Source organism: Hermetia illucens, chromosome 4 (assembly GCF_905115235.1).
Source record: "Hermetia illucens chromosome 4, iHerIll2.2.curated.20191125, whole genome shotgun sequence".
Lineage (NCBI taxonomy): Eukaryota > Metazoa > Arthropoda > Insecta > Diptera > Stratiomyidae > Hermetia > Hermetia illucens.
The window spans coordinates 117,567,406-117,581,942 of record NC_051852.1 but is presented as its reverse complement, the minus strand read 5'-3'; the positions used below and the strand labels follow the sequence as shown (position 1 = coordinate 117,581,942).

The window sequence follows — 14,537 nt, the reverse complement described above, 5'->3', positions numbered from 1 at the left end:
ATGTATATACTCCTATTCCCAATTAATTCAAGAATGATAAATATTTTATTTTCCTACCGATTTATCTAAACCCTATAAGCCTTCAACGAAAATCACAGTCGCAAATAAAACTTTTCATTGATGTTTTTGCAACTGTGTATCTTCTTGGGAAATATAACATGATCATTGTGGGCTTTTATCTACTATGTTCAAGTGTAAAGAGATTATCACACGTAAAATGTAAATATAGTGATAATATCAAATTTGTGTACATCTAAGATAAAACCGAAAAAAGGTGAATCGAAAACAGATTCGATAAGATGTTTATGAAATATATTCGGCGAATCTTATAAAAGACTTCAAAGCTTGCAGAGAGCAGTCGCAGACAGGATAGAGCCGAATTCAAAGGCTAATTCCGAAAAATCTTATCGAGTGCTAACCCGGAAGTATTGCAGTAAGAAAAAGTGTTTAACTGATCTTATTTTGCAAATATAGAAGAAAGTTATAATATTTCGTTCGAATCTAAATATTGAAATAGTTCGGGGTTGAAACTATAATTTTCTGTGAGTTGGACAGTTTTTGTGATTGAGTTATCTTTTTTATAAGTGTTCATAACTTTGAAAGATTTACCTACGTTGTGATCACGATAAAATGTGAGTTTTTAATATATTTCAACATATTAGTACTAATATTATTATAAATACATATGTATATATCCCTTTCAGTGTTTTACTTGAGTATCTATTAGCTGAGTATATCCATGGTTATCATGGCTTGTCTGCACATCAATGTAAAATTGCGGAAATGAAAGTGCTGTACTTGTAGTTTTTTTTCTTGAATATAACAGTAATCTTGGAAAGATACAGGTAGAGCTACCATATCAGTGCCCTAAATTAGCTCTTTTTGATGTAGTCGCTTGAACTGAAATTCTGATATGGTGGCTGAAATGTTTCGAGAGTGAAATGAGTAATGCAACACAAATTGTTTGGCACAGACATTACTTCGCCTTAATCTTGAGGACATTTTCAAACATATATTATTTAGATTCGACTAATATTTGCATCTAACTTTGACTTAATTTATAAAATGTAGATGAACATCATTTCTGAATAATATCAAGGATTTCTGTCTAAAGGTCATGGGACTTAAGGGGGTGGGGGGTTTTTTCAGGACAACCATTTTGTAACTAAAACCTTCCCGGAATTTTCTTATCTTCGTTCTTTTGTTTGTGGCATTATGCGCATTTACAGTGGTTGTTCCAAAGAGAAAATGTAATGCTTATCCTGCTGTTTACGTTCTGGTTCTTCTACAATAGTAAATGGACCCTGTATGAAACTCATTTGAATCACGTTGGGCTTGCACAGGTAGCAGACGACTCATCTGTTGTTTTCAACGGTCTTAATTACCTGCTAAAAACAACATCATCTATTAATAATTATGTTTCATTTTGCCTTGCTTTGTTGTCACGATGTTGAACTAGTATTTTTCCTGGAAGTGGGTTTTTGAAATTGTACATAAAGGTAGATTGCCATTGCTTCCTATATGGGGCATACCTTTTCTACGCGTCATTGCTGTCGGCTTTTGGAAATATTTTTCTGTTCGCCTTAGAACTTGTTGAGAAGTCTACACTTTTCCTTCACTGCTCTGCTCCACATACTTGGGCAAGTGAATTCTTTTGTATGGCATAATTACCAGCTTTGTCTTTCATTAATGTATTGCTTAACCACTATCATATAAAGGAAAACCGGGATCAGTCTTGGCAATGTCTACGGTAAAAAAAGGGTGTAGCAGATCCTGCCTCAGATGGGACAATGTCGTAGGCCAAGACGCTAGACAGCTATTAGGGATATCAAAATAGTGCGTCTGCAAGGCTGGCATGTTTGGAGTTCCTCATTAAGGCGAGCCTAGACAGGGGATCAGTTGTTGATGATGATGATCAATCCTTAACTGAGACTTATGGTGATTCTCTCTTTTCTTGTTTTCTTCTGAATTCTTCAGGTCTTAACGTTTGGCAAATGGATCGTGACGACTTCGTTACAGTATGAACCCTAGAATATTTTCTGGTGTTAAGCGCCGTTTCCGCTATCCTGCTCTAATAAATCTTGGGCAAAAAATATAACATAGTCCACAATGTTTACATGATATTCCACTATATTAGTGGATAGTCATATTCAAATCGATATAGATCTCCGTGAAGTGCGCTCAAAAATTGTATCCTCTCTTGGTTCGCTTCAACGTGGTTTTGTTCAATTCATTTTCAAATGTTCAAAATGATGCACTAGGCCCAACGAGAACAGCTCTATTTCATTTGCTATCCTGCGGTTAAACTCTCTAGTTGTATACTTTTGACAATACAGAGGTCGACATTCATTTGGTGCGAAGGTCAGATCAGCGGTTTTCAACGAAAATTTGATCTGCTATACTGCTTTGCTTGCATAAATCTTGTCTTGGGGTTTGTTACCATTACTATCCTAATATCATCCACAAAGCCAATGGTTGGTGAATCGCCATTATTCCGTCGCTAATAATTATCCACAATCGAGGACTTAGGACGGAACCCTGCAGGATGCTACAGGTGTGCCGCGTCTGAGTCGCAGTATGGTCCTCCTTCCAGTGAAAATTCTGTAACAATGGGTAAAAAGTATTGTTGCGCCAGTGTGTTGATTATGGTCTCGATGATTTATTCCATATTGCAGAATTGAAATAATAAAAAACTTGTTGTTTCTTTTTCGTCGGTGTAGATATTTATTCTTGCAAATAGCGATATTTCGGGAACCGCTTATTCCCTTCATCAGTGCTAACGAGTCCTCACTCAGATATGTTAACTGTTTGGTAAAGTTTTGTTGAAAAAACCCTTAGTAAAATCAGCTTACTCTCTGTCCGTCTGTCTGTATATCTGACGCACTTTTTTCAGAGACGACCCTATCGGCATTGATTTTGGTATAAAGGTTGGAACTATAAACCCTCACGCATATAGAGTCCAAAAGGGGTCCATTATTTCAAAGACCCATTTTCAAAAACGACCCTTCTGAAAAATTAGAAAATCAGTATCTAGGCTCCGTTATGATATCTGCTCAAATAAAGTGAATAATATTATATTATAGTTAGAAAATTTATTGTGAACCGCCCCCCCCCCCTCATTAAGTTCATCCTAGATCCATTAAGTGTTGTAATTGTGTAGGCTTTCATATTAAACATAAAACTGGAAAGTTTGATGGAAGTCGTCCTGCTATCATTCACAAATTTATAATATAGTAGTAGTATGCCTCTTTCGCATCAAATTATTACTCCCTAAGAGATAAAATGTGAGTAACGCGCAGAATGTAATATTCGCTTAGAGATATATATGTAAATGTAATCATCGTTTACCCAAATAAGTTTACTTAAAAAATTAACACAACCTTTCATACCTGAAGTGCCAAACTACCGGTTTCCAACTTGTTTTTCGTTGGAGGTTGGAATGTATGCTGGTAAAGTCATAAGTGATCCGCCTGTCGATTGCTCTTGCAATCCAGTCTTCTTAGCCTCCTCTTTTTTCCTACCTAAACGTGTCGTTGACGGTCCCAGTTTTCTAGGGACACGGGCACTTCGTCAACGATTATGTACTCTAGTGTCACTGTCCAGCCTCAAGTTTCTTCCAGTCTACTTCTTTTCTTCGTGAATTTGGGTCAATGAAGGAAAACGTAATCCTGGTTACCCGAGACATCATCACAGCTGGGATTTTTGGGTGAATTATCCAGCTGAGCATGTATCTCACCAGGTATTTGGGGAGTCCCCAGGACCAATGAAAATTTGAGTAAGATTACGTTCTCATCATGTATTTTTTGTGTCCAAACCATGATCCACGGAGTCAGTCTCTAGGTTCAATTACTCTTTTCTGATTGTCCTCATTATAGCTCCCACCTGATTGTTAATACCTCTTTTTCGGCATCCTTTACCTTTCTGATTGACAGATCAAGTTAAATATTCAGGATGCATATCATTTTATTGAGCAGAATGTTGGCCGGTATCATTCCAGCAATAACATATGCCGTAGTACTCATCATCAATTGGTGCTACACAGCAAACTAAGGAGCTTAACGCTTTGGCAGCTTCTAATTTTACTTTGAATATAACCAGGGGGGGAGGGGGGTAATGAAACTCTTCTCTCTTGTAAGAGAGAAGGAGTGAGATGAGTCACGAAGGTTGCTTCATACATAGGGGAAGATCTACAAATAACCAAGGTTTTGAACGGATCCCTTTATGCACTCGGCTCTGCACACTGCCGCACAATTGTAGCATTTGATCCCATTGTAGTCAAGATTCCTTTTAGTTAGGCATCTTGGGTTATACAGCTGAACTCGACTAGCTGCCAATCAGATTAAGTGTTGCAGGAAGTAATAAGTTCTTTCATTTTGTTATCACAACACACAAAAGCTTCGGATTTCCGACTTGTTCATTTTTTTACTTCCGTCTCCACATCAACTGTATCGTCTCAACTTTGGAGTGTGGACGTGTGGGAATCGTACCTATTTAATACCGCCTGTCTCTCTAGTGTTGCTCCGACGGGCCTACCATTTACATATTGCTTTGTGCAATCTCCCCCATTGCCTTCCCTAGATGCTCATTGCAATTGGAGACGCATCTAAAAAGCAGTGTTTTTCTACTTAAGTATCTTCCAACTTCCCTATCAGGGCCCTGGCTCGTTGGCAATTCTCGGGCAATGAAACATCGGATGTTTTTATCTCCTTTTAACCTACTGCATCCAGGGCATCCAATCTAAAGCGTTTCAAATACTGTCTGTAGAAACCACCTTGTCTTCTCAAGTAGTTTCTAGCGTCTAAGCGATCGATTCCCTAATGGTAAGAATAGATCTACGCCGATTCGCCGAGGACTCGTCCCGCGAGCTTTGTTATCTATCATGTAAATTCGGCTTGCGGTATTCCTGCATTCTACGCACGTATGTATACGGTTTGTCTAGGGCAGCACTCATTTCTTACGTGACTATGTCGACTAGAATTATTCCCGCTACCACTAGCACTGATGTTTTAGCAGAAACGATCTTATGTCCTCCAGTTTTCACTTTGGAAGGGTAACTATTTGACAAATTATGATCAAGATTGCTTTCGCGTCCTCCTCATTCAGGAGCAGTCTGACTTTTACTATCTTCGTGAAAAGCTGAAAATCGTAGCCTCTTCTGGGAATGGAAGTAATTGGGTCTAGTTCATGGAATTAAGTTTTTGACATTCAAGGAGAACCCGGCATAGAAATTGCTGTGATTTACCATGTAACTTGCCAGGTTCACTAACACAAATATTACAATCAGAGTTTAGAGGGTGCATCGGAGGCCATTGTGGTGCTCCAGCAGGATATTACCATTGTAGACTGCTGTTTCCATCATCCTCCCCATTGTATTCAACGCGGGGGTGTGTCTCCAGGTTTCGAATACAAACTTTTGCTTTCCCATTTCTTTACAACAAGGTTTTCAAGTGTCGAGGAATAAGGCAAATTTAGTCTTCACTAGCGGCTTCGAAACTTTTTTGAGAATACCAAAAAACCTGCGGCTTTTCTCGAGTTCTTAATAGTAACTGGAGACATGGCACTCTTCCTAGGATCAACTATTGTTCGGACTTTGCTATTTTGCTAGTCAGCGAATATAGTGTCAGTATTTTTTTTCAGAAGGCGCCGTCATCCACAAGGATTCCTTTTCTCGCATTGCCACTTTACGGTGCAAGTCAGACTTCAAGTATCCGGACAGCCTATTTAGTATTCTGTGACAACTCTTTTTGGTGATGGGTTCCCCTTTTATTACGATACAAATTGCCTGGTGGTCACTGTGAATACAGACGTTAGAACCATGACCTCCTAACTTTTAAGAGTGCTGAACATTTTCCCCGACACTTTCCTTTAGTTGCTCCGATTAAGAGTCCACATACGTTATTATTTCGGGTGGCGTGCTGCTCCGTATTTTCTGTGTTGCTAGGAGCAGCCATTTGCTATTGAATTCCATTTTCTTCCTTGCAAACTTCCTTCTTCTTTTTAATCTTCTCTATCTCTTTCTTTTTCATTTCCTATATTTTCATTTTTATTTTATGTAATTTCACTTTATGGTGACCATCCCTTTGCTTGCCTCTTGTTGTAAGGATTTTTCACTTAGGCTTAAAAATTAGTCTTCTTTCTGGGGCCGTCTAATATGGCCCTCGTTTTTCCCCAAATTACAGAGTTTTGAATCTGCATTAAACCCTTTGAGAATTTCCATGTATGACGGATCACATCATTTAGAGAGATTGATCATATCGTCATCCTTGTCGGATACTATCCTCTTTGTTCGGCACTGCCAATAATTCCGTCGGCTGTTCCCACTTCTTCCAATTTCTTAGGAGTCGAGCCTTTTTGAGAGGTTCAGTTATATTGTTAACTCCTTTTAACTCCTTTGGGGGGGGGGCATGTGGTTCTCTCCGACTTTCGGGGTTCGGAATATAAATTTCTATGAAAAAAGGGCAATAGGGACTATACTACTATAATTTTGATCCCGGGCTTGGTTTTACCGCCTAATGGTCCTGGAAACAAAGCGAGCAATGACTACTGAATAACCTAAAATTTAATTTTTACATTATTTTTAAGGTTATTATCAATATGGTATAACCATATTTTTAAAATTAACGCTATACATTAAAATTAGTATTAAGCTTAATGCTCGCTATCATGACTGATAATAGTCACATTATTGATAAATTATTTTCAAGTTCGTCGCTAGCATGGTCGATGATTAATATTTATCTGGAGCTTAGCTTTCTTTTATTTTTCAATTGGGTTTTCTACAGGTAATTTCACGTGACTCTTAAAACTGATTCACTTTATCGTTGGCATCTAGTATTATCACAATTTTCAGTTGCATGTTAAAAAAAATCACTGTAGAACTCTGACTTTATTCTTTGCCAGTTCTTTATAATATTTGCTCCGTTCATGTTTTGACGACTCCTGGGGTCATTCTTTTAGTTGCGAGTAGCAGCATCATGTTTTCTACAATACTTTGATAGGCGGGGGTTATCAATTTTTCCACAATGACAAACGAAGTACCAACAAAAGTTTCACTGCTACTCGAAAGTTCTGGGCTTTCTTATATCCTGCCCTCGGATTGCTCTAGTTAGAGCCAATGTGAAAGCAGTTGTAGGACCAAATCCGATATCTTAATAAAAATAAATTAAGGAGCATCGCAATTCTCAGTATAGAGAAGAGGAATTGTTTCTATGGGCAACTACATTCAGTTCAAGAGAGACTTCCTAACGGTAACGCTGTGATGGTGATGGGTGATCTGAATGCCAAGGTGGGTTCTGAGAATAACTAATTCGGCCTTGTGGTGGAGAGGCATAGTCTTGACCATGGTAACATCAACGGTGAAGGGTTTGTAGACTTCCTAAACTTTCACCGCCTAGTCATCGGCTCTTCGTCAGGGGCACATTTTTCGTGCATAGGGCCTGCTATAAGTTCAGTTGGGTGTCGATTGACCGGCAAGAAGTATCTAATCAGATCGACCATATCGCGAGACAATGATGGCGGAGTGTTGTGGCGGATACTAATTATAGGCTAATGTGCAGCGTGCCATCGACCGGAAAGAGTGCAGCGGCCACGAGCCCCAATAAAAAACCGAAACTGGTTCACAGTCAGGAATCGCGTGGAGAAGTTCGTGCCTTCTCGTTTTGATATAAAAAAGTTTTGTGTGAACTGTCTTCTGAATCTGCTTAACAAAGGGTTTGTTGACATCGGCCTCGAAAGAGCTCATCATCTGGTGGTGGCCTATATTCACTTACGTGTCGTTACTGTGTTGGATCTTATGGGAAAAGAGCGATGGCTCCTTAAAGTCAATACAGCCCGTCTCCGCAGTCCGCAGTCCGACTTTTGTGAATAAAAGCGGTCGACCGCCATCAAAAGTGTCTTCATTTCTGGCGTAGATGAACTTGCCCGCTTCATCCCAAAGTTCGCCACAAGGCTTAGCTTAGTGCGGAAACGTGGAGGCGCTGAACTGATGACTTTATTGATGACTGCGAACGGGGATAAGTGCGACGCAATTGAGCACTCGAACGGAGTAAAGCCGCTGTTGCTACTTTCACTCAGTTGTAAATCCTGTAAGTCTGAGATCGTCCCCAGGGAGCAGAAGAAGGGGACATTAATTCAAATTCCAAAGAAGTGCACCCGCCTTGAGGCGACGATTAGAGAGATGTTTGCGTGGTTTCTGCTAGAAAATAGCTAAAGTAATCCTCGAACATATCAAGGAGCACCAGAGCATGTGAGTTTGTCCCCAAATTCTCCCTGTACCGACCATAATATCACCCTTAGTATCATTGTGGAGCAGTATGCGCAGTTTAGATTGCCGTTCCATCTGCTCTTCATCTATTTTGAGAAAGCTTTCGGTATTGAGAAGAATGAGTGTATCGGCAATGCTTTACGAAGGAGATATATTCTGAGGAAAATTTTGTAATAAATATTATCAGAGAGGTGTGATATGTTATAGGGTATGCAGTGCTGCATCGAGGTAATATCTCAGAGGAATATGAAAGACAGAGCGGACTCCACCAGGAATGCATCTTGCCACCGATACTTCCCTCTTCATTATCGGTGGCCTTTTTGGTATGATGCCTAGACTGGAGGGCGTGGAGAGGAACAAGGAACTATGTCATCTTTCCGTAAACATCTCTACTATCTCAGGGTCACGCTGAAAGTAAACATTAACGAATCCAAGTTTCTTAAGCTATTTACTTTAATGGACGGAATATAAGGGTATTGAATAATCAATACATTTATATATTTATATTTCAGGCGATGCTAGCATCAATCTTGATAGTACTTGGGATACCTAACGCTTGAAACATCCTGTCCTGTCCTTCAGGTACTCGTGGAAGCCATGTGCTATCCATCTACAGTTTCATTATCAGAAATTACTTATTGCTTTTAATGCTGGTCTGGTTCAACTCCGGATTGAAGGTTTTCTGCTTTAAAGTTGCCTGTTTCAACATAGAAATATGCCGTGTTGCAGTTGTTTTGACAGCGACTCAGTCAGGCCCACCTTTATTCCATTCTGACAACGATTCTTAAGAACGCCCTGAAGATTTGGCCAGTTGATCCCATGAAACTATCAAAATCGATGTTATACATAATTTTCAAATAGTTTGTGTGCAAGCTTTTTAAGCCGAAGAAAATTCGAAGTTAGTTCGAGGAGTTTCAAGAGTTATTTGTGAAAAAGGAGGGGCGAGACTGAATGTAGGAGGTCCTTGAATGGTTGTAAAGTGCTCCTTCTCTATCGCTTATTTCATAGTTGTGGTAAATTTGGAAATTAAGCGAGCTTCTAGCTGGGCACTAATCAGAACAGATTTCGGTCTGAAAATGTTGCGTGATGGAAAAGGGGCTGCAGAGCATGTATGATAAAATTAAAGATGGGTGACATGAGTTGCCCTTTGTCATTAAAGTTCTCCATTCTAGTTGCGAAGATGCTTATCGAGGCCTTTTCGCCTACGGGGCATATTTTTGCTTTTTGTCCTCTTTTCGTGTTAACTTAACAATGTCCTCGTTTCGGTTTTTAACGCCGAGTGAATATTAGTGAGAACACGGATTTCAGCACATTTGAACTTCCTTCGTAAGTTTTCCTTGGTACATAGGTTTATTTAATACATCTTCATACGACAAACAGTGGTATGATGACGTAGGGGTTGTGACATGTTTTGTTTTGGGTTCACTTCATGTGTCTATGCCTTAGTCTCGCTTTCTGTCTTTAATCCATCTGTGTACCACTTTATGCGACTACTTAGGTGGTTGCAATTCCAAAGATTCTAGCGCTCCCTAATTCTCGTGGTTTCGGTTTTGGAATTGAAGTAGTACTTGAGTGGCATGTCTTCAATTGCAGCAGTGTTTCCAGGGTAAGAATGGGTGGGATCTTCTTGGATATGAAATGCAGATATATGGACCGAAAACAGGGTCTTAACAGCCCGTCTTTTACCTACTTTTTTGCCCACCATACCACCCCCATAAATAAGCACTAACTTGGTATATCATATACGGTGACTTGATAATGGAAAGTGATGGGAGTGGGAGACCAAGTATCTAGTTTATATGCATATATCACGGAAACGATGTCACGATCGAGTTGAAGATTTTCCGGTTGCCTCTGCTCGCTTAGAATTGTTTCATCCAACTGAACCTCGTCATATAACTTTTGTTTTGGCATCTAGAAAGTAGATTCCTGGAAGGATTTCTGGCGTTTTCTTTCCAGTTTTCATGAAAGCTTCGTCGGATCCACCATTGAGACCTTACTATGTACACCAGTGTTGGTATAGGATAGAAAAGGAAATTCTACTAGTGGCGCCCAACGTGGCGTTCATAAATTTACAGACCGTACACATCATTGTTATTACGATAATGATGTTGAAGCGGCACAGTAGAATCTTAACGTATGTGCTAAATCTCCTATTTTTTCTTCAGCCTTTCTCACGCTCCCGGGGCTCTCTTGGTCATAGGCATGATTTGGGGGTAGTTTAGAGGTTCTCAAATTACCGTCTAGCATATCCAGCCATCGTTGTTTCGGTCGACTATTTGATATTTTTCCATCGATTACCTACCATGCTCAGACCCATCTTAGTAAGTGAGTTCTTTTCAACGGGGGTAATACATCCGTACTATCGAAGACGTCTCTCTCGCAATTCGGTGCAACTATCATCATGGCGTATTACGCCACTGATCCTAAGCAACATCTTGGCCTGCATTACCGTGAGGCCAGTGTTTAGCATTATAGAGTATGACAGGGGCGAATAGTGATAGTATTCTTGCTCGAAAGCCTTAGTTTATTTCTTTGTTATTTCGCTTCTGATATATTCGAAACTATCCTTTATTTTGATTTAAGAACAGTGTCTCCGCTTTTGACATACAAGGAAAATTTGCGATTGTTGTGCGAATGAAGAAAGAATGAATGATACCCAACGTCACAACTAAGTCGGAAGCGCAGTCACGCTTCTACAGAGTGTTTTCTAAATAAATCTCCTGACAAATATTGACTTATTCTATATTAATATATCTACTTTGTGCCAATTAAATCCAAGAATTTAGATAAGAAAGATACACTTCCATCATCTACTGAATCAATTCGTCAGTGCAAGTGTAAATCCAAGTTTCGAAAAATTAAACCATGCAAACAGAGTTTCCATCTACATGGATGATAACTAACACTTTTCACAGTTTTTACGAAGCTCATAAAGATACTTAGCTTTGGCAGTTATACTTTTCCTATTCACTTCTTTGTCGATCATAGGGCACAGCTTTTTTCATTATTATCATTATTATTATTTCATTATTATTTCCCTAATTTAATTTTTTATGAGATTGTGCTTTCATTATGATAATAGTTAATGCTGTACTAGCACAAAAACGACCACAAACATCTATGATGCTCGAGATTTTAACCTAGGACAATGAGGTTGAGAGGCTCGCGTTCCACCTCCTCAACCATCGCGACGTTCTCTCTTATCGAAAACCTTATTTATCTCTCCATAAAATATTCTATTTAATCAAGCGTTATCTTAGATTTTAGCTTATATTATTTGGGGAAATTTAAATAATCTGCTCCTATGAAAGTCACGCTTTTACAATCATGATAAGTGAAGCTTGCACTCATGCTGCGTGAATTTATTTTAATTCGTTCACATGTTTATAATTGCAGATATATCAATTTCTATCGTCATCTGAAATGCTCCCTGCGAACCAAATTTGTTCATGCTCGCATCCTCACTATTTCTGAATTAAGTTTCAGATGATACTATTATAGATATGCATAATATCTTTCTTATGCTTGTATTCCCTGAATACAAAAATGATATAATGACTTTATCGCTTGTCTTCTAGATAAGCGAATGTTTTAATTGAATTAATTTATATATTTGCAGTGGAGTGTTTGGTTGGCAACTGACGATATCAGGATTTCAGATTGCCAGTGATTTTGCGTCAATTACACAACTTCAAAATCAAATGACGTTGCATATGCAGGAGCATAATGGTATTTCCAATCCTATAGTGCACCAAACTTAGTAATTGGGGCGAGCCAATTTCAGTGATAAGTTGCGAATACCATATGCCGAAGGAAACTGTAAGATGAAGTGGAAGCACGTTTATTTGAACTACCTACCTAGGCACCATCATACCCGTTTCACTAAAACTCCTTCCAGGATTGCCTGAGACGCCTGCACTCCTCCTCGATTGTTCTTCGCCAAATGCCCTTTGGTCGACCTATTCGTCGGCTATCTTGGGAGAATGGGTCCTATTGCATGGCATTACCAGCAATGGAATTGTCGGCCTTCCTTAATGTGTCACCTATCCACTGGCACTTCCCCCTTCCTATGATGTTGCCCCTGGGTAACTGGCATATGCGGTGGACAAGTTCTTTGTCCGAAATATAGATAGAATGGTGGTCACGAAGGCTTCGACCTTTTAAGTGGCAGTGAGGGTCACTTTTGATGTGCTACTCCTATGTGATAACACAGAAAGAGCAATAGCAGTCACCTTTAACCAATATTATATTCTTTTCAACAAAAGATCATTAGTGTAGAGTCAGAGAGATCCAATTATTATATCTGAGCTTTCTATAAAAGGAATCTCCGAGGATTCAACCTGGTTTCTATTTGTCATTTGCGCTAAATCTAAGTGTTACGGCGAGATCTCAAAAAATTGTCCACGAGAATCTGCCCTTCCTTCTTTAAAGCTGGAATTGGCTTTCACTAAAAACAAGTCGGCAAACTGGAAGTTTGACGCTTCAGGTATAAAAGATTTTGTGTTTCCCTATGTGACGGGTGTACAGTTCAAAATTCCATTGCCCTCTATTTTTTCGAAAGCGTTTTAAATAAATCATTTGATGGAAAGCACTGTATTGATAACAGTCAACCTAATACGCTTCACACTCGGAGTTTAATATTATTAATAAATGTGGAGAACTTAACCTACACCTGGGTGCTTCAGATATGAAAAGTTTTGTGTATTTCTTTCATAAAAACATTTGAGTGTGCATTTGTTCCAGTACGTAGCATTTAATATATGCATATATTATGTGAGAATATCCACTTTCAAGTGATCTTGACACTCAGTCTTGAATTTACAAAAAAGTGACAATTTTGACCGGATATAACTTAGTTAGTAATAGTATAATTTCCACCAAACTTGGTAGAATCACGCTCTATATCATAGCCTACATTGCTGTATTTCGTGGTGCTAGGATGAACTTAAGGGGGGTTCTACAGCCAATTACTGAAAATTATAGTGATATACTATTATTAACTTTATTTGAACAGATATCGGTATGGAGGGTATTTCGGAGTTTAGGCACCATATAGTGGCAAACTCTTTAGATTTTTGGGTTGGGAAGTTTCTGAGAATGGGTCCGTTAAAGAAATGATCACTGTCAACCCCTGTCAAAAATATCTAGCAAGGAAAGAGGGCGATTAAATCAAAACACAAAATTAGTTATAACCCCGGAGAGCTCAAAGCAGCAGATGCAAACCGGGCTGCCAGATGCGATGCCCCTTGACCAAAGAGCTAAACGTGAAGGAGCTAAAGAAGAAACTACTAGTCTATTAGGTATCAAGCCTCCACCGATATGCCTGCACAAGGCCTGGTCAACACAATTGACGAACAAAAAAGTTTTACTTAAAGCCCCAATAATTAAGGGAAACGTAAGTGAAGCAAAAATTAAAACTCCAGTGAAAATTATTACGGTAAGGCCCTGTTTGAATTCGAACAAGCAGATTCACAAATTGAAACTCCTCCAGTGCCCATGTGTATGTATTGAGTGCGGAAAAGAGTCATTGCCTGAGTGTGCAGACCTTGGTTTTCGATTGCACTAAAAACGTTCAAATTATTCAAATTATTATAAAATTTCAGAAGTTGCAGCGGACCACGTATGGACGACATTTGGCTACCTTAAATGATATCCTAAGGGAGATCAGAAGGACGAAGACCGCTATATTTGTTCATTGTTTCTCCGACCTTGAACCCAGAGAAGAGTGACTTTGAACATGCTGTCCAGACTGTTCATGCGTCTCCTCTCTGCCTCGCTAAATAGGAGGATGTCGCCACTGAGTGCAAAGCGTTATTGGTTTCTTGGCTTTCGGTCAGATTCCGCCCACCATCTTCAATTCGGTGGTAATGAATACTGTGCCATATATTCCTAGCACATTGTCAGCTTTTCTCTCTGCCTTGGTTGGAAATCTCTGTCCAACATTTGGAATAGCGGAATTCCCTGGACACGGATTTCTTGTAGGCGGCCGGAATTGAACTTTTGATCAAATTAGTTTGGTTGTGATATTCCGAGGTAGGCCCGAATAGTACAGTAGACAGTTTGTGCAAGCGACCATCGTATAGTTCGGACACATCGAACTAATTTTACGATTTGGTGCTCTACGTTGGTTGGTGTATCCTCTCTCTTCAGACCTTTGGCTGCTAATCGTCGAAAATAGTTTTCGTAAGTAATATTCGCAGACCAGCGAGTGTTGCATATTGATTAATGTCAATCGACCAAGGGAGACATAACTGTAGTATTCACTGCTGCC

At 39.3% G+C, this 14,537-nt stretch overlaps 1 protein-coding gene across 2 annotated transcripts in view; it reads left to right on the top strand.

The window, feature by feature from the left end:
• The first annotated feature begins 348 nt into the window (after nt 1-348).
• Nucleotides 349-14,537, top strand: part of LOC119655609 (solute carrier family 26 member 6-like) — a 71,745-nt gene continuing 57,556 nt past the window's right edge. For both annotated transcript variants that reach the window (XM_038061569.1, XM_038061566.1), the window contains exon 1: nt 349-632. In XM_038061569.1, the coding sequence (XP_037917497.1) occupies nt 631-632 (2 nt within the window). In that variant the 5' untranslated portion in view covers nt 349-630. The remainder of the gene's footprint in view (nt 633-14,537) is intronic.